The following is a 19,602-nucleotide window of genomic DNA, read 5'->3' as shown; positions in this document are numbered from 1 at the left end:
CCATTCCTCTATTGAGGGACATCTGGGTTCTTTCCAGCTTCTGGCTATTATAAATAAGGCTGCTATGAACATAGTGGAGCATGTGTCCTTATTACCAGTATGCCAACTGCTTTTACAGGTATATCCTGACGGTCTTAAAATAAACAATTTGTATGCAGGGCCACATCTTAAGTGTTCCAATGTGTCCTAGTTTCTTGTATGGACCAAGGCCAGCATATGCCCCAGAGCATATGGGTGAGGCATACAAAGAGGTCAATGCAGATTCCAAAAGTCTGGTCTGACCGGTTCATGTGGCATCTGAGAGGCAAGGCAACATGTAATCAAGGTCCTTGGCAGACAGTCGCTACTGAGGATCTTCACCAGAGAACATATCCAAAACACCAGCATGGTCAAGAACCAGAAATAGATCCACAGACAGGGAGGTCTGGTGGCCAGATGCAAGACTTCAGATTTGAGCTGAAATCTCAAGCAAGAATCCAGCTTTGAGACAGCCTAGGTCCTGGTTAACATATGCTAGAGCTAGCAGAATGGAACGCAATGCCAGAGACGTGGTCTGTCAAGGCCTTGCATCTGCTGCCTGCCTATAAATTGTCTAACTATTGGGTTTACAGAGAGGTGCATGTTGCTAACCTGCCCTCTTATGGCAACTGAACTTTAAACTTTAAACCATCCGAAGGGACAACTGGTTGGAATCTTTGATGTGAAGAGAGGAGATAAGCTAAACCCTGGAGTCCAAGTAAACCTGGTGTCTGTCCTATCCAGTAATGACATCACATGATGTGGGTTACCTGAGCAGGTGTGGACATGTTATGCCCTGAAGGTATCCCTTTTCTGACCACAGTAACTCTTTCCCTTTTAAAACTCTGTCCTCGTTGTCTTTAACCTCTATCTTAGTGGTTACCTTTCCTCAGAGTCTACAGAAGTGGTTTTCAATCTTCCTAATGCTTCGATACCTTAAGACAGTTTCCCGAGTTGTGACCTCAACCATAAAATTTTTTTTGTTGCTACTTACTGATTTTATTGGCTACTGTTAGAATTGTAATGTAAATATCTGGTATGCAGGATATCTGATGCAATCCTTGTGAAAGGATCATTCCACCCCCAAAGGGGTTGCAACCTTCACACTGAGAAGTGCTGGTCTATAGTATTCCGTATCCAGATTATAGGAGAGGGATATAGTGTCTTCTACATGCTGCTCATTTAGTGCATGACTGTGGCAGACTTGGATCCAACCTAATTACCCTTGAGGAACTAATTTGGGATGTCTTAAAAGTCATGTAAATTTTACCTGCCACTTTTAATATGTTTGTTTTTCTTCGTGTTTAAAGAAAATTAGTACTCTGAAGCCAGATTTCTTATAACTTATGTAGGTTTCAGAAGATCCACTGCAAATGCAGCCTCCTCTGTCTCTCCTGAGTCTAGACTCTATAACACAGACCTCCATGCTTAGCAGGAGGGCTGCTCAGCGAATGTTCTGCTTTCCCGTGTGGCTGAGATACCAGCCGTCCAGAGTTAATTTATTATTTAGTTTGTTCAATGGATAAGTGAATATTTTCATATTTAGTAATCTATCAGGAACCCACAAAAATGATTATGACTATTATCCAAGCAAGCACAGTACCTTCTACCAAGCTTTGCACCACTGAAAACACCCCTCTCCCTTTCTACAATGGTAAGGCTTGGTAATTTAAATGCTAGACCTTTAATCTTGTTAGTTCTTCACAGAAAAAAAATATTCTCCTTTATTAGATGTAAGGGAGGGAGGGAGAGAGGGATGGAGGGAGAGAGGGACGGAGGGAGGGAGGGAGGAATGAGGAAAATTGGGTATGGTAACTCCTTTCTTAAAATAATGAGTTGTTTTTTATGGCTTCTCTTATAGGCTTAATAACAAGGAAGTGCAAGTCCTTACACTGCTTTACAAGGCTCGTGACCTGGAATTCTCTACACAGGTATGAACTTGTCTATTCTGTGGTGTTTAGGTTTTAGGGGCAGAATTACAGGACTGAAGACTGGGAGAGATTCCCTCAATTCTGCAAAAAGAAACATTGGCCTTTCTCTGCCAGATGTGCCTTAGCTGTGTGAACCAATGTGGATGTGACTAATTTTCTACACTAAGATGACACAGCCCAACACTGTCAACACTTAAGAGCCTTTTATGAAGCTCCCCCGGGGCTGAGGAGGGGACTATGTCTTCAAAGATACTCTCTTCCCTTGTGCTCCTAATTAAAGCAATGGGGCTGCTGGCTTCCTTCCCAACCTCCATGCAGAGAGCTGGTAACCTCACTCCTAAAGGCCTGCCAAGCCCTCTTCCTTAGTCAGGAACAGTTCCAAGACCGATCCTTATGTCTTAATATTTAAAACAGATAGGGGCTTTTATTTGTGTTTCTAAAGTCAAGAGCAACTCAAAAAAAAAAAAAAAAATCAACTATGCTTTGCAGAATGGGGTCATAAGCACTCAGCGGCTAGCACATTTTCTCCATCAGGAAATACATGGTTCAGGACTGGCTATATTTTATAAACTGTACTTTAGGGCAAGATGAGCATGCTCTTTGCTAAAACTACTGCTTAAGGGGAAGGGGGAAAAATGAATAAAAGTCTGGAATCTGATATCAGCCCACTTCTTATTAAAGGGTGAAGCATGACCTCGCCTGTAACAGTGAAAAGCCCAGGGACAGGGCTCTTCCAGCCACTAAGCTTTCCTGCTTAGAAAGAGAATGTTATCTGAATAATTGATAAGGCTCTCAGCAGTCTTGGTTGCAATCTTTCAGAACTGCATGGCGATAACTTCTGCTCTATAGGGAAAAAGGGACTGAAGGCAGAGAAAGCACAATGTATTCACTTGAAAGCATTTTCCAGAAACATTTTTACTTTCTAGGAGGAACTCCACCTTTCCTTGTGCTTGTCAAGCAAAATTTGTGAATTATTATCCAGATGCTGCATTCTAAGAGAAGAGAAAGCAGTAAATATCAACTAGAAAAAAGTATAAAACATAACTATACATTTACTGGTAGAATGGCATGCATTGCAAAATCAGTTTTAAACTATGATAGTATAATATACGGCTTACATTATAAGGTTTTTGTGGGAAACGTGAGGAGAATGTAGTCACTGTTCTATAAAATAAACAAACATACACAGAAACTCTTAAGGTTCCCAGTCTCTGAGCTGGGCCTGGGGAAATGCCACAAGGGAACGGTCTCAAGTCCAAACACCTCCTTTGATGCTAATGTGAAGATTGTCCTATATATATATAGGACAATGGCTACAAGGAGGAACCCTGCTAAAAAAATAACTTTTTACACTATTTCAAATACAATATGATATGGCCTATTACAACTAAAGGCATGATATCTTAGAACACAAGAATTCCAGTCATGGGTGTACCAAAGCTGGAAGCAATACTCATCAGCATAGTGTTTAATTTTCACATACAATAATTTTGAAAATGTATATGCCCCTACAAACTCTGAGCCCTAACTCTACTGGGATAGGCTTGGATCCCATAAAGACTACAGAGAGTCTCGCTAGGCCAGTCAGCCCACAGTATTCCCTGTGGGACTGTGTTGGATCGACTACCTGTGGTCTTGCACCAATCTATAGCACACATTCTAATCTGGATCAAATTCAATATAAGTATAGCACGTCCACACCCATCCTTCCTTCTCGTCCCACACTCCTGAGAAGGAACACAGGAAGCTCCACCCAGATGCCAGGATCTTACCTTGCACTAACCACACCCTGCTTCTCCAGTCCATTGGGCAGGACCACAGTGATGTCCAAGGTACTGTTCTGCAGTGCCTCCTTCATGTAGACCAGGCTTTGCTGGGATCCCGGTGTGGCATCATGGGGCAGTTTCTGTTCGCTGTGGACATTCTGGGAAGCAGGCTTTCCAGGAGGTGGTGGAGCACGGGCCTTCATCTTCCTTCTTGAAAATGATAACACAGAAACACTAAGATGGGGGTTTTATGCTTGCTTCCGAATGATCTGTCCTCGAAAGCATTTATGGTTTGCTTCAGAAATACCTTGAGAGCTGCGGGGTCCTTTGAAAGTAGTATGTCAACAGTCTCCAGTACTAACAGATAATATCTTCCACAAACAAGTAAAAACCAAACCAGTTCAAAGAAACACCATGGGAAGCATTTTTGAAAGTTTTTTTTTTAAAAAGAAAATCCTAAAACTGTGGTCCCCATGTGAAGCAACATGTCCTACTTTCTAGCTACTCTGGTTAAGGCGTTGAGTATGTGCATCTGACTTTGCTGGCCTGGCCCTTTGGGGATTATACATGCTGGCTCACCACCAGTAAGTGAGTGGGCATCTCAAAATTTTTGCAAAGTTCTTGCTTTCATCCTCTCCAGCTCAGGCTCTAAGGAGTAGACCTGAGGATCTGGATCAATAATATTAGATGCTCTGGTACTAAATTATCCATCTAACATTATCCAGAAAGTCCCTCAGTGTGACACTACCATTACAGACAATGTCATGGATGTGGCTGTGGGCAGCAAAAGGATGCGAGTTGTAGCACCCTAATATAAACCCCTTGTCTTCATTTTCACCTTAACTAAGTTAGGCTTCATTCAAGCCTAAACTATGGCTTGAATGCTCACTTAACCTAGGAGGCAATGTCCCAGACCCTGTCAACAAGACACTCACCTGATGGACACTCTAGATAGTGAGGAAAAGCAACTAACATAGGCACTGCACTTTACATATTGAATACATGCATATGTGTATATATATGTGTGTACATGCCTATACGTGTATATAGGAATATGTATAGATAAGCATATATAAAACTATGTGCACATGTGAGCATATACACATTAATTTATATTTTAAGGCCTTAATTTCTAAAGACGCTGTGTCTTTTATTATGACAGCAGCCATGATTTACACAGGAGCACTTTGCATTCACTGGGATCTGTTATTATAAATTTCACAATTCACCTAACAACCGCCTATCCTGTCAGTAGTTATTTTCCAGATCTTAAAATATCTTGCAGCCCAGGTTGACTTGGAGCTCACTTGAAGGCCCATACTCATGCATTGTCAGGAAGAGGCAGAAACCCACCCAGCTGACGCCCCAATGCCCCTCCTACCTGCTTCCTCCCCACCCTGCAGTGCCAGGGCCAGACCCACACAAAGGCAATGAGAGCCCACCATGCACCCTGAACTCTTGCCCTGCTGACCTTTGTGAGTATATTGGTTTGAGGTTTCAAAGATACCAGACAGACTTCTAGAAATTTATTTTCAAGAAGCTTGTAATAGGATGGCATAATTTCTAATGGCAGACAAATTACCTGCAGATTATTACCAATGGCAGACACTTACCAATCAATAAATTAAATACATAACTAATAGGACAATAAAATTAATTAATTATTTAAAAATAGTCTATTAGGACCAACAGTTAAAATATAAAACTCCAGAAGAAAACCAAGAAGGATGACCATTGTGTGGATACTTCATTCCTCCTTAGAATAAGGAACAAAATACTCATGAAAGGATATAGGTACAGAGACAAAATTTAGAGCTAAGATGAAAGGATGGACTATCCAGAGACTACCCCATCCGGGAATCCATCCCATCATCAGCCACCAAACCCAGATACTAATGCTCATGCCAGCAAGATTCTGCTGAAGGGACCCTGATATTGCGGCCTCTTGTGAGGCTATGCCAGTGCCTGGCAAACACAGAAGTGGATGCTCACAGCCAGCTATTGGATGGAACACAGGGTCCCCAATGGAGGAGCTAGAGAAAGTACCCAAGGACCTGAAGGGGGCTGCAACCCTGTAGGTGGAACAACAATATGAACTAACCAGTACCCCCTGAGTTTGTGTCTCTAGCTGCATATGTAGCAGAAGATGGCCTAATNGGCCATCACTGGGAANAGAGGCCCCTTGGTCTTGCAAACTTTATATGACCCAGCACAAGGCAAGGCCTGGGCCAAGTAATGGGAGTGGGTGGGTAGGGGAGCAGGGGCGGGGGGGTATAGGGAACTTCTGGGATAGCATTTGAAATGTAAATAAAGAAAATAAAAAAAATAAAATAAATAAAATACAAAAAAATATATAAAACTCAATGAGCAAAAACAGTTGTTTTGTGGGTTTTTTTGAAAAATAAGCTTCAAAATATTTGTTTAGGAAAAAATTTTTAGAGAGGAATACATTATAGCAATAGACTTCCAACAGTCTAAAAATACATGGTAAACAATGACCAGTGACAGTGTCTGGGTGATGCCAGATGGGACATGTGCTTTGCTACTGTAATATGTGTTACTCGTAAAATACAAGACATCATTTAGAATTGTGAACAGCAGGAAATGGAATCCAGAAGAGGCTGTAAACTTCCAGATGTTTCCACCATAGTTAGCACAGACTGAGGAATGGCACTCAGTTATTATTGTCTGCTATGGCAAGCAGTTATAAATCAACTTAAAAGGTAAAAAAAAAAAAACAGAAAACAAAAAACAAAAAAAAAACCCATAAGATCTGAGTTACAGTATTTGCATGTTTTGATATATTTTAACTGTTATTATTCATTCCCTCCTCATTTGTAGACATAAAAGTCAAAAAGTCGAGGAGCAGTTGTACACTCTTATAACCCCACTCAGGAGGCTGACGTAGGAAATAGCCAGTTCTGGGCCAGCTTGTGCTACATACGTGAGTTTCCTGACCAACCTGGGCTATATGAGATAAAACAATTTAAAAAAATTGAAATAAAAAATAAAGTAAAACTGTTATTATCTCTTATTCCTATCTGTGCCAATCTTAAGATAATAAATGTTATCTATAATATATAATATAAAATATTATACCAGTGTTATAAGAAATTAGAGCTACCCTCAAACCCAGACAATTTATGCAGCATCTGAAATTTTAACCACTATATTATTCAGTCTCCTTGAAAGGCAGCTGTTAATCCCACTTTAGAGATTGAAAAGGTGACAATGAAACCACATTTATCAATTAGTCTCGACTCCAAGCCAGCGGCCAGCCTCTGAGTTACCTCTCATAGCTGCTTACCTGAGGAAAACTGTTTATTTTCTAATTTTTAGGAAATTTTCCAATTTAGCAGAACAGAATCAAGCAGGAAGCATCTCAGTGTTCAGCACTATGACAGGAGCATAGTACTACAGCAATGCACTCAATGTAAAGCAATCTGTGCCCATCACCCACCTTACCATTTCCTAAGCTCAGTGGTCCAAACCCTCATAAGTGCACAGGCACGATTCCTAGATGCTTCGCCAGTCAGTTCTACTGCCCCTAGGCTCCTTTCACGGTGTGTGAGAAACATTATGTGAGGGCTGTACCTCACAGCATACCCCAAAAACTACCTGGTATAGCCAACTGACCATGGCCTGATACAACCTGGAAGGCAGTAGTTATATTTTTTAGTAGAGCTGTTCGCTCAGGAGACTGGGGTGTGTGTGTGTGTGTGTGTGTGTGTGTGTGTGTGTGTGTGTGTGTGTGCATGCGTGTGTTTATACATACAAAGTCAGTCAATATTTAAGAAACATAGCCTATTTTACAGCCACAGTATAAATGTTTTGTTAATTCTGTTAAAGAAGAAATGTGATAATGCACTGAACATACAACCAAGTTAGCAGGTTCATCCCAATGACTGAGGGAGTTTCCATCTCAGAGAAACTACACATCTTTGCCCCACCAGACTATACAGACAACCACACCTCTAGAGTCTTTGTCTCTTCTACTGCCCTGACAGCTGGGTGGCAGTTTGGAGCAGCACTGTCCATATGAGCCTGGTGGCACTCTGCCTTCACCCTATTCTTTTAAAACACATTGTGCATTTGTGGTGATTATTATTATGATGATGATGATGATGATGATGATGATGATGATGATGATGATGAAAACTTTATAATGGTTGCCAGAGGCATGGAAAGAGGGAATATAGAGTTGATATTTTATAGATGTTGGTACTATAGAGAAACAGGTGTAGCCATGGAGGGTGGTGAGAGCTCACAGCAATGTAAATGAACTTGACACAAGTGAATCACATGCTTGAAAATGGTTGAAGAGGTCTATTTTATGCTCTGAGTTTTTTGTTTTTTGTTTTTAACCACAATCTAAAAGTTATACTTTTCCATCCTAACAAGTTCACAGATCTAAGTGCATCTTATTTCGAGGGCTCTTTGGCACACCTCTGCTGCTGTCCTTTTGGGGGCTGGGGAGAGATTTCGCTTCTACCTCTGCTGCCCTTAATACCACAGGTGGCTGGGTTTGATGAGCAGGCTGCAGGAAGCAGCGAGGATGCAGAGTCTGGAGAGGGAGAAGGCAGAGAGATTTTAAGCTGCCTCCTGTGAGGTCCAGAGTGGCATAAGGAGTGGCACAGGCAGGGATCCTGATGGAGGAAACAGGCTGTGGTGGAGAACGTCGATGCCTCAAGCCTGGCTCCCTCCTGACTCATCATCCCCCAAGGAACGATTTACCTGTGCTGATATTTTCTAGTCAGGTTTGCCAAGGATGTGTGCATTAGGAGCAGAAGCTTCTAGTGTAAATACACAGCTTTAGGACAAGTGAATCCCGTTCTTCCTGTTCCGCGCTTACTGGTATAGCTACACTGAATGTCCTCCATAAAACATAGTAGTAGCGAGAAACAGAAAATGCCAGTTTCCTGAACTTTTGAAAGGCACAGCGAGAACAGATGCTGTTCCGACAGATGCCCTGAGTCACCTTCATTCAATTATGAACAACTACAAGTACTACCATGTAGATGCTTCTCAAAGATCTATGCAAACTGCCGATCTGCAGAACTTAATATTCAGGGATGTGGGAGCATGATAGAGTGGATGCAGCTTGTGCTCGAGTGTTAGGACCTCCTTAGGGCTAGGGCCTTGCCTGCTCGTCTTGGGCACACCCAGGGCATGTGCTGCTCAGTTGCCACCAGGTAGGTCCATCCAGGGTTCGTCAGGGGATGAGTCATAAGCACACAACCCAAACTTCTTTCCAACTCTCCAAGTTAGAACACTGGATGTGTCCCAGGAAGAACTGTTTAGAAAGTGGAAAGTATATTATATAAGAAAATGATTCTAGCATTTCCAGATCATCAGCTGTGGACTCAAATGACATGGGACCAAGATCCATCCAAGCTCCTGAGTACTTACTATTTTCCCATCAGTTCAGGGCCCCTGGCTGGATTTTATTTCTGATAGCTTTTTACTGAAGAGAAGAATGCTTGAAATGCACTTCCTGAAAGCGAGATGACTTATGACAACATGGGTTAAATGGTTCAGAGAATGAAAATCTCGGTCTCTGTGCAGACAGATAAATCAAACCCAAATTCCACAGGAGATTCATGACCTTCAACCAGACTAGAGAGGCCAAGGACCAGGGAGTCCAAGGCCTGTATACTGAACAGGGAAAATCCCCACCTCTCTCACCTCTCTGTATCCCCCAGGCCAACATCTAAAGGGGAATCTTCTTTATGTTTCACAGAGTTTGTTTGTTTGTTTGTGTTTTAGCCACCCAAGAACAGCAGACATAGAACATAAAGGCTTGCTGACACTAATTCCTCTAAAAAAAAAAAAATACCAAGTATGTAATTCCTGCCGTTTCCCATGTTGGCTACCCTGCTTGGCTGATGCTAAAGACATTCTAGTAGAATCAGGTTGAGCTGGCGTATACATCCTGGCTCTCAATCAGACCATGAAGCAATCTGTTTATGCTATAGGCACCTGGGTGTTTCCTTTCTCTCCTGGAGGTCTCTGGGTTCCCATATTTGTTCCATCCTGGAAGGAAGCCTTTGAGTGTAAAATGAGCTGCCTCTGTTCTGTCTGGGTGTTAATTACTTGCCACAACTCTAGATAGCTGTTCCAAGAAAACAAGGACCTCAACATTCTGGTTTATCACTGACAAGCAAAGTAATAAGCCCAAAACCAACAGCTCAGAAACTATTGCCCCATTGTGTGGCTATTGCCGTAAATCGCCTCTGATTGGCTGTCTTGTGTTCAACTTTATATACAAAGGACTCCAGGAACCCCACTCTCAGCTAGAGCACAGTCAGGTGCCAGGGAATCCTCAGGTCCAGCATCAACTCCTACATCTACAATCCACAACAGTCTGTTTTTCAACTATTGTTTCCTGAATAATTATGAACCAGTCATCAAGCCAAACACTATGTATCCAATCCTCACAGCAACTTCATGTGACAGGTTTCCCCTCTCCATTCTGATGAGGTCATTGGGGATCCAAAAGGCTTATCAAGATTCTGATAAATACGTATCTAAAATGACAGAATTCCAGATACACTATTTCTAAACCTCAGGTACTCCCTTAGCTGCTGTGTACACTACATTGCCTTAAATATATTCGCAAACCAAACAACCCTGAGGTAATGTAGAAATATAGCCCCTATGCCCTGTCTTAGCATAATGGCGCCCTGTGGGGGGCAGCTATAAGGAAAGGGATTGGATGAGGTCCACCCTTTGACAAGGTTTCCAGCACACACTCAGATTCATCCTTTAATGACACCATGGCCAAGCTTTATAAACCGAATCAGTGCCCCTGAGAACTATGCCCACTACAAAGGCTCCATGTGGCTGAGACATAATGTCGGGAACTTTTAACCACAGCCATAAAACTTTTCAAAAACAAGGTAAACCAATTCTTCTTCCTGTGAACATGGTTTTGGCAAATCAAGCTGACTGGCAGGGATCCCAAGGTAAGAAACCCATAAGACCTTCTCGCAGGACTTAGCACTCCTACCATTCAGGGCTCCCTCTATAACAAGACTGTCTTCTGACTGGAAAAAAGAAAAGAAAAAAGACAAGTAAGGAAACTTCTTCCAACGTTTTCATGGTTGACCTTGCGTTTTAAAACAAAATCTAATTCTAAGCAGATATTCCAGATCCAGATAAGCAAGGCCCAGAGTAAGCATGTAACCACATCCAAATTACGGCCTGCAAGAGAGCTATTTAGAGGTGCTGTCTATGACATCTCTCAATGACTGTGGGGATATAAGCTTACCCACAAAACACCTCATTTCAGGGCAAGAGAAAGGCACTGTCTTTTAGAAGTCAGCCCCAGGACACCCTCTTGCAAACCAAGTAATAGGTATTGTTCCAGAGTCACTAAAATGTCAGATCCAACCCAGCAAATTCTCGGATGCTGTGCATCCTCCAGCAGGTGCCTCTACCTGGACAAACCATTGAAATTCATAGGCCTGTTTCCCTAAGAGCAGAACAAAAAATGTGGAAGTTTATCAAGTGGTGTTTGCAGGAGGACTATATGAGATGATCCCTCTTGGGACCATGCAATGCTCAATGACCACTACTTAACCACAAGTATTTTTACTCTTTGAGATTAAAGGGAACCCCCTTTATCTGTGTAAGAGTAGAACACTGGCCCACTCTTCCAGGTGCACAATGAAGGCTCATTTACGCAGCAAACACACTGAAAACTAAGAAATGCTTTTCACAATAAAATTTTAGTTTTGACCTGGGTTGGAGGAAGCTTTCAGTAACTCACTATAAAAAGATTTACTTTCCTGATAGGGTTCTCTATCAACATAGTAACAAAAGCAATTAGCCCTTACCAGCCTCTTAATCCAGGGGCTAGTATATATGGGAATGTTGATATCTCACCAGACATCAGGAACATATTCAAAGAGAAACATTTGAGAGCTGAGTCTCATAGCTATTTCCCAACTCCTAGTAAGTTTAGAAAGAGCCCGTAGTGTGCATGACTTATTATCAGCAAATACTCCACCCTGAGGCTGAGCCAGCAGCTCCTGCTCCGAGGATCAGATAAAAACTAGAGTTTCTGTACTGTTGAATATTCCAGAAAAGGAGTATCTCCTTTCAAAAACAAGCCAATACTAGTTTACTGAGGCTTAAACATTCTCAACAAAGGAAACAAGCAGAAAAGGCCAATGCATGTGTACATGCCCAGGCCAGGGGACTTGCTCACCCTCCTTAGAAGTGAGCATGGGCTTTCTATGATAGTCAGTGCACCTCCAGAGGCTACAGGGCAGATTCCACTAGGGTTCACCAGGCCTGGTAAAGGAGCACAGTGATACTTGTTGTCTGATGGACACAGTACTTCACCACCTGTGCTCCCAGCAGAAAGTCCACAAGGCCTTTTGCAGAATGACAGCAAGGGAATTGTCTCCCCCACCCAATTTAGACCCACTTAAAAAAAAAAACCCACAAAGGAGAACAGAGGAAGTATGCAGAAAGAAAAGTGGAGTTCCTATGGAATAAGGATGCTAAGGATGCGTGGTAGCACCTGCTTCTTCCTCCCAAAGAGTGCGCAAACCTCTGGGAGTTGGCAGTGTGGGCACACAGGCGTTCCCGTGGGGAAGATGCCTGAGTATTTTTGGAGAGATGAGTCAGCCCTCCTAATTGCCAGCCAGCCTTACATGCTTAAGCTTTGTTGAATTTGCATATAGCACTGTTTCCTATCATCTCTCAGCTATTATATCATCTCTCAGGACTTCTCCTGAAGGAATCCACGGTTTTCTTCTTTGCCAAGCTGTACAACCAGAAACTTGTTATATCTTTGTAGCCTGTCTTTAAGGAGCAGTATATTTTTTTCAAGCCTGTTCTACTCACAGTCCTGTCCCATAATCACAAGAGCTGCTGCTGATGCAGAAAACACAGGAAAGCAGATAGATACCTATGAGTCTCTTGGGTCTCAGCTCTCCTGTAGTCAAGGGCTTGAGGACCCTAATGAAGGCACAGCAGGCAGTTGTGTTGATGGGAATCTGGCCATCCTCCACAGCTCTCCTCTACCTTTGGCTGCTGTGTGTATTTCTCTATACACTGCTGTGTAACCAACATCAATGGCATACCTGGCTGGCAAACCTCCACGGTTGTGATCATCCTCTCACCCTTGGGGACCAAGGTCACTTCCAGAGTATACCTAGGAAAGTACAGAGTAGGCCCCTAGCATCCTCTGGGAGAGGCCATCTCCTCTAATCTTCCTTATGACAAACACTGAAACAACCCCTGCCCCCATACACACACACACACACACACACACACACACACACACACACACACACACACACACACACGAGTATCTAAGTCTATAGTGCCCTAGCCCCTAATGGAATCCAGACAAGAGTTTTCTAAGCAGCATTGTAGCCTCTGCCTCTTGTCTCCGCCACCTACCTCACCAACTCCTGAGTCTCATTTCAAGTCAAAGATGGATCTTCTCTAGAAAATTTCTATCCAGCCATCCTCCATGATACAAATGTCTAAGTTTCCACTCCTTGCTGGGCCAGATCCAGATTGTTCTCTCTGTTATACTGAAGACTCCAGTGTTACCTCCATCGTTCCCTGCATCATCCATGTCAAGATCCTTGGTGGTGCTACACGTGGGGGTGGGGGGAGCCCCTTCATGGTCTCTCAGTCTCTGCTGATCCCCTTCCAGCTTCCACTGAGTGGGTAAACAAAGGAGTGAAGCTATAAAGAACAGAGTTATGGTGTGGCCTGTGAAGGTGTCCCACAGAGGGAGGGGGCAGAGAAATAAGACCCCGAGGAAGTGACTGGGGAAAAGTTAATACCGGGCTCAAATCTCTGCACCATTAGGAACATGAGTGCCCCAGCAATATACCCTGCTACTGCCTCTCCTTCACCTCCGTATGATGGGGATCAAGTAAAGACTGCAGGAATCTAATCTGCAAAGTCCACAGCCAATATGTTCAGTTTCTGGTGCCTAAGCCTTCAGATATGTCCTGCAACACAGTGCAAAAATGGAGCAGTCTATGTTACATACTTGCTGAAACCTAAGAGCTAACTCAGAATCCCATATACAGACACTAGGAATGGGCTTGCATCGGGGAGCCTGGGCCACAGTAATAAGTGTCCTGGCCCCTAGTAACACACGACAGAAAAGATAGGGCATCAGATTGCCTTCTTCACCTGGTGCTTCTCCAGTCACCCCACAAACAGGTGAGATTCCCGGTGACCTATGGAGGGCTTGGGCATAGTGAGGTCAGCAGATGGGACACACAATCAGGCTTGGAGTAGCACAAGAGCTCAGAAACAATGGCCCCTAGCATGCAGGAGTGCAGAGCATCTTACATACAAGGAAACACAACAAAGTATTTTTAAAAGCCATTAAACAGTATCTGTCCCTTTCTCTTCCTTCCCCACTCTAACAGGCCTGAGAAGCTAAATGCTTCTCACAGGCCCATGCCCAACCCCCAGTCAATTGATCCGTCAATCTCAATGATACCAGCCTCTCACTAGGCAAACAAGTCCAATGAGACAGAGCTTGCATCATTGTTGTCAAGGGTTGTTGTTGTTGTTGTTGTTGTTATTGGTGGTGATCTTGGCTTAGACTTCTTGTTGCAGGTGTTTGGGAAGTGAGTGTGTAGATCTGGAGTCCAAAGCAACTCTGGGCAGTTCTGAGTCCTAAGGATGGGATGCAGGAATTCTGAGATGGTAGACAAAGAGCCAGAGAGGCTGTATTTCCTGTTCCCACAGAGCCTGTTGGGCCACTCAGCTCAGGTTTCACCAGCCCCAACATCTGCTGTGAGGCCCAGTCCCTATTTTGAGACACAGTCACAGTGAGGTTATCAAGTGTCATATTTTCGACAGAGAATTAAAGGGCACCCAACACTTGGGTCTTGGTTCAGAAAATGTCCATATGGAATCAGAGTGACTCTGGGTTGCTATGTTTTCACATTGTCTGCCCCTGGTATCCTGAATGATAGCATGCCTCGCTCAGCAAACAAAACAAAAGTATGCTGTGCCTATTTTGGGCAGTGGAAACTCTGTTTAAAACAACAGAAATAAGAGTATACGGCGTTTGGTTACATTATAGATCCATTTACACATAGGTCTAGCTATTTGGGGAACAAATACACAAAAGTTTGTTCGCAGGCCTAGAAACAAGGCAGTCTCTGTAGGGCATGGGCATGAGGGCACCAGGTAGACATTTATTTCTTTGAATCACTGTGCCATACGAGGCCCTAGCCCCAGGTGCTGGGAGCTGGCTTCACTTTCCTGAGAACGGCTCTGAGTTCTGCTCAGTTCCTATCAGTTATTAGTTGTGTGGAAAGCTGCGTAGTCAGATTTCCCCGCTTTTCAGTTATTTACAAAAAGTAAATAGAAATAGAGCTGGCTTATCAGTGGGGAGCCACAATGTTTCAGGGTATAAGGCTTCCTATTGAACTCCTGGCTCTGACATCTTTATCTCAAGATTCCTACTTCACTTGGTTCTTTTCTTCACACTTAGCTAGAAGGAATTTGATACAGTTCTGTTCTTTTTTTTCCCACTGATGGGGGTGGGTGGTGGCTTACTGAAAGCAAATGTCCATCTTCAATATTTTCCTGACTTCTTCAGTGGCATTCTTTTCTGCCTGAGACAACAGACACACTGACTTCTCCCACCCTCGTCAGCTCTGTTGGTTGATCCACGTGAGAACTGTTCATTTTATTGTTGTTTAGATCTAAAATGAGTGCCCAGCCAGCCAGCATATCTCCTCTGGGGCTAATATGATGATCACAAGTAGTTAGAAATTGGTTATGCCTCCCAAATTTGATGGATTTCATTTCAGTTAGATTTGTAAAAAATCATTCTGGTGCATTCAATAGCCTAATTGCTGCTTATATTTATTTTTTGTCATTCCCTCTTGTGGCTTATTTTCCATTTTTATACTTACATGCTACATGGTTTGTTTCGGGTGGTTTTCTAATTACCTAGTATTTAATCCTATGACTGCAATGACTGCCTTTGTAGCTTCAGAGGATGTGACAGTGGTCAAGTAGCCTGGGAAGAAGTTAAATAAATATTCAGGAGGACATAATTTTAAATTGGCTTGTTATTTCAGTATACCTTGTTATCCAGATTGAAGTTCTGGGGCAGGAGGTTAGATTTTTTGGAACCTGGAGATGAAGGGGACACTAGCATTATGGAAGGTTGAACTACAGGACTAATTATTATGTCTCTGTTACTCTTTGGTCCTGGAAGCTATCTGGGCAAGTTCTATGCACTACTTGAATGGCCCCATATCACAGAAGGTGAAATTGCAGCCTGAGCTAAAGCTCCTACTCCTACTGTGACTCCCAGACCCCAGTTGTGGAGCTTCGCTGGGGAAGCTACTGCTCCTGCTCTTGACTCCCTCCCCTTAGAGTTCTACCTCCATGGCCCAGGTTGTGACATGGGATAGATAGGGAGTGTCCTTGGCTGATGGTCTCAGTAATTCCCTTGCCAGTAGTCTTTACAGTGCCCTGCCATGGGCAACTCCCAGCTAGTGGCCTTAATGGGGCTTCCCTAGGCGGGTTCTGCAGAAAGTGTGTAAACCTGTGATTTGACAGTATGACCTTTCAGCTACTATTTGTTATTTTACTTAGAAGTTCTATCTAAGGTAACGCTTTTCTTTGTCCAGGACTCTGCCTGTAACCATCAATGACTGCCTCTAGGAGCCTTCTCCAATTGATTTTTACTGGATATTTTGAACACTTGATCTGACAACTGCTTGCTATCTCTTACTACTTATTCTGTTATTCTGACTTATTTATGTACTTTTTAAAGCCCTACCTATGACTATCATGGATCATTCTCTAAGCCTTACAAAACACGTCTCTCTCACCACTCCACATGTGTGTGTGTCCCAAAGCTGTGTGTTCAATTATAAAGGACAACCCTCTCCAGTGCAGCAGAACTATCAGATTAGGTCTATAGAAATTGCTGCACTCCCCAGCTATCAAGTAGGTGAGCCACAGACTTGGTTATCCAGACAACTGGGCAGGGATGGCACTCCTCTTACCCAGCTCCCTCCACTTTTCCCCAGCACAGTTCCAGGAATGGCCCCCACCCAGGCCTTATCTAGTCTCATCTTCTACTCCCTCAACTCTTCTGATAGAGGACTTCTGTGGGCTGTGCCAAAATTCCACCTAGTACCTTCCTTATACAGGAAAACTAAAAACTGTTCCTTTCTCAAGGGTGTTACCTTTCTCGTGTAAGCAATGGTTCAGTCTTTGTTTGGTCCCCCAAGAAAGCTACCATTTCAGTGAAACTCACAGGTCTTTTATGGCAACCCACACAGGAGCTGTGAAGTTTGCTGTCTTCACAATGATGATGGGACATTCTAAAAATTGGGAAACCCAGTTCCTGTCCACAAGTGACTTGAAATAGAATGGGGATTCAGACCTGGAGCAATTATGGTAGAGAAGAATAGCTATCAGACAGGGAAACATGAGATCTCCCAAGAATCAAGAAGAAGAGACATTCATATCTACTGGACACTGAAGAGCTGAGCAGAGAAGAGAAGCTGGAGGAGTGACCAGAGAACAGACTCAAGACTGAGAAGAGGAGCTACCTCTGGGAAGAGCAAGTTTTAAACAATAGAGAGGGGGATATAGTGGGCTCAACTACAAGGTTCATTCTCTCCTGGTCAACAAAGCCATGAAGAACTCAGGGAAGGATCTCCTGAACAAAGCACCTTATGATTGGCAGTCTGGACCAGTGGTTCTCAACATGTGGTTTGCAACCCCTGGGGTGTGTGTGTGTCAAATGAACCTTTCACAGAGGTCGCCTAAGGCCATCTTCATATCAGATTTGTATACTACAGTTCATAACAGTAGCAAATTTATATTTATGAAGTAGCAAAGAAAATAATTTTATGATGGGGGACATCACGACATGAGGAGCTGTATAAAAGGGTCTTAACATTGAGAAGGTTGAGAACCCACTGGCCTAGACCCTCTCTTATTTAGTGCCAACACAGGTGAGATCCATACTCAAGTCCTTTCTTTGATACACACTTACATTCTGGACAGTACTATGGGAAAGACTTGTGAGGGATGGGGGGAGTTTGAACAAGAGCTATTTGTATAGACATTTTACATCTGCTACCTGCCAGCAGGCTTCCTGCAACTCAAGAGTTCTTACCTACTACAAATAGGAACCAAAACTCCTACTGCCCAGGTGAAGGGTGAGATATATAGAGTAACCGATCCTGACATCTGGTACATGGATGCTCTTGGCAAAGTGTGTGCACAGCACAGTCTCACATAGCGGCGGACCAGAGCCATACTGGAAACTGACACATTTTGTCCCACGGGCTAAGTAAGGCTCCATCCAGACTCATATCCTCATCTTTGTAAGCCTAGGGAGTGTTCCTGTCTTTAAAGTTTCCTTCCAACAACTCCCACTCCTTCCTGGCTGTTCTTTAAACTTTTAAATCAGTTCCAGACCCTGCAGCCTGTGAAACATCTCTGGGCACTATCCACTTTTCCTGGGTAAGTAACTTCTTTCTCTCCCTGTCCTTACCACAACCCTCTACCATTTGAAAACCCATCTTTAAGCCTAGTTCTAGACCAGTGGCCATGAACCTTCTTCATCTGTGAATTTCCTTTGCCTGAGCTAGCTCTAGACACATGGTTCGTGAGCCATCTGCCCTGAGTCCAATTAAACAGCCTATCTACCCAGCTTACCTGGCCTAGCTCAGGTCATGCATCTCCTGCTGAATCAATCTAAAGAAGATGAGAATATTACAACCAAAAGTGTCAACACACTCAGGTCAAATTGCAAAGGCAAAAACAATAGGAATGGCCATAACAGCAGGTCTGCCACCAAACCCACTAGTTCTTTAGAAATGTTTCCTAATGGAAAATACCTGGATAAAATCCAGGACACAGAATTTAAAAGAATAATAAAAGTTATCAGAGAATTCAAGGAGTTTAAAAAAATAGGAAAAAAATACTTCATTGAACTCCAAGAAAATAATAAATGCTTGAGTAATGTCCAAGAAAATACCAATACACAGCTGAATGGGAAGGTAAAGGTAATTCCAGATTTGAAAATGGAATTTAATAAAGAGATAGAAACCCTGAACAGAACACAGGCTAAAGTAAAAGTAGAATTGAAAAATTCAATATCCCACTAGAAAACTCAGAAGAAAGACTTGCAAGTAAAATGAATTCAGAAGACAGAATATTAGGACTCAGTGATAAAGAGGACAGAAGTGGTGGTGTGGGCGTGGTGGTGCAAACCTTTAATCCCAGCACTTGGGAGGCAGAGGCAGGCAAATTTCTGAGTTCGAGGCCAGTCTGGTCTACAGAGTGAGTTCCAGGACAGCCAGGGCTACACAGAGAAACCCTGTCTCGAAAAGGACAGAAACATACAGGAAATGTGGGATACTATCAAAAGATCAAATCATCAGGTTATAGGTTATTATGCGTGCATGCGTGCGTGCTCGCGTGCATGCATACACACACACACATACACACATCAAGATTCTTGTAGTCTATACAAACCTCTCAAACCAAAATAGAAATGAAGCAAAGTGTTCATCTTAGTGCCTGGCTATAACATGCTAATCTCAGGCAACCAAATTCCTTTGACTGGGCACTCTGACAGGGTAATCTGTAACTCTTTAGTAGTTCCTGACAGTTAAAACAATTCTATTTTAAAAAGCAAAGACCTTAAAGTGAATAAAATACACTTTCCTGGACCCTGATATAGCTGTCTCTTGTGAGGCTATGCCAGTGCCTGGCAAACACAGAAGTGGATGCTCACAGTCAGCTATCGGATGGGAACACAGGGCCCCCAATAGAGGAGCTAGAGAAAGTACACAAGGAGCTGAAGGGGTCTGCAACCCTATAGGTAGAACAACAATATGAACTAA

General features: G+C 43.1%; 1 protein-coding gene across 6 annotated transcripts in view; it reads right to left on the bottom strand.

The window, feature by feature from the left end:
* Positions 1-19,602, bottom strand: part of Cobl (cordon-bleu WH2 repeat protein) — a 227,255-nt gene that overhangs the window by 144,922 nt on the left and 62,731 nt on the right. For all 6 annotated transcript variants that reach the window (XM_021210378.1, XM_021210380.1, XM_029544956.1 and 3 more), the window contains exon 2: positions 3,722-3,925. In XM_021210378.1, the coding sequence (XP_021066037.1) occupies positions 3,722-3,925 (204 nt within the window). The remainder of the gene's footprint in view (positions 1-3,721; positions 3,926-19,602) is intronic.

This window comes from Mus pahari, chromosome 13 (genome assembly GCF_900095145.1).
Source record: "Mus pahari chromosome 13, PAHARI_EIJ_v1.1, whole genome shotgun sequence".
NCBI classification, from domain to species: domain Eukaryota; kingdom Metazoa; phylum Chordata; class Mammalia; order Rodentia; family Muridae; genus Mus; species Mus pahari.
The sequence above is the reverse complement of the archived record's forward strand: the minus strand, read 5'-3'. Positions and strand labels throughout refer to the sequence as shown.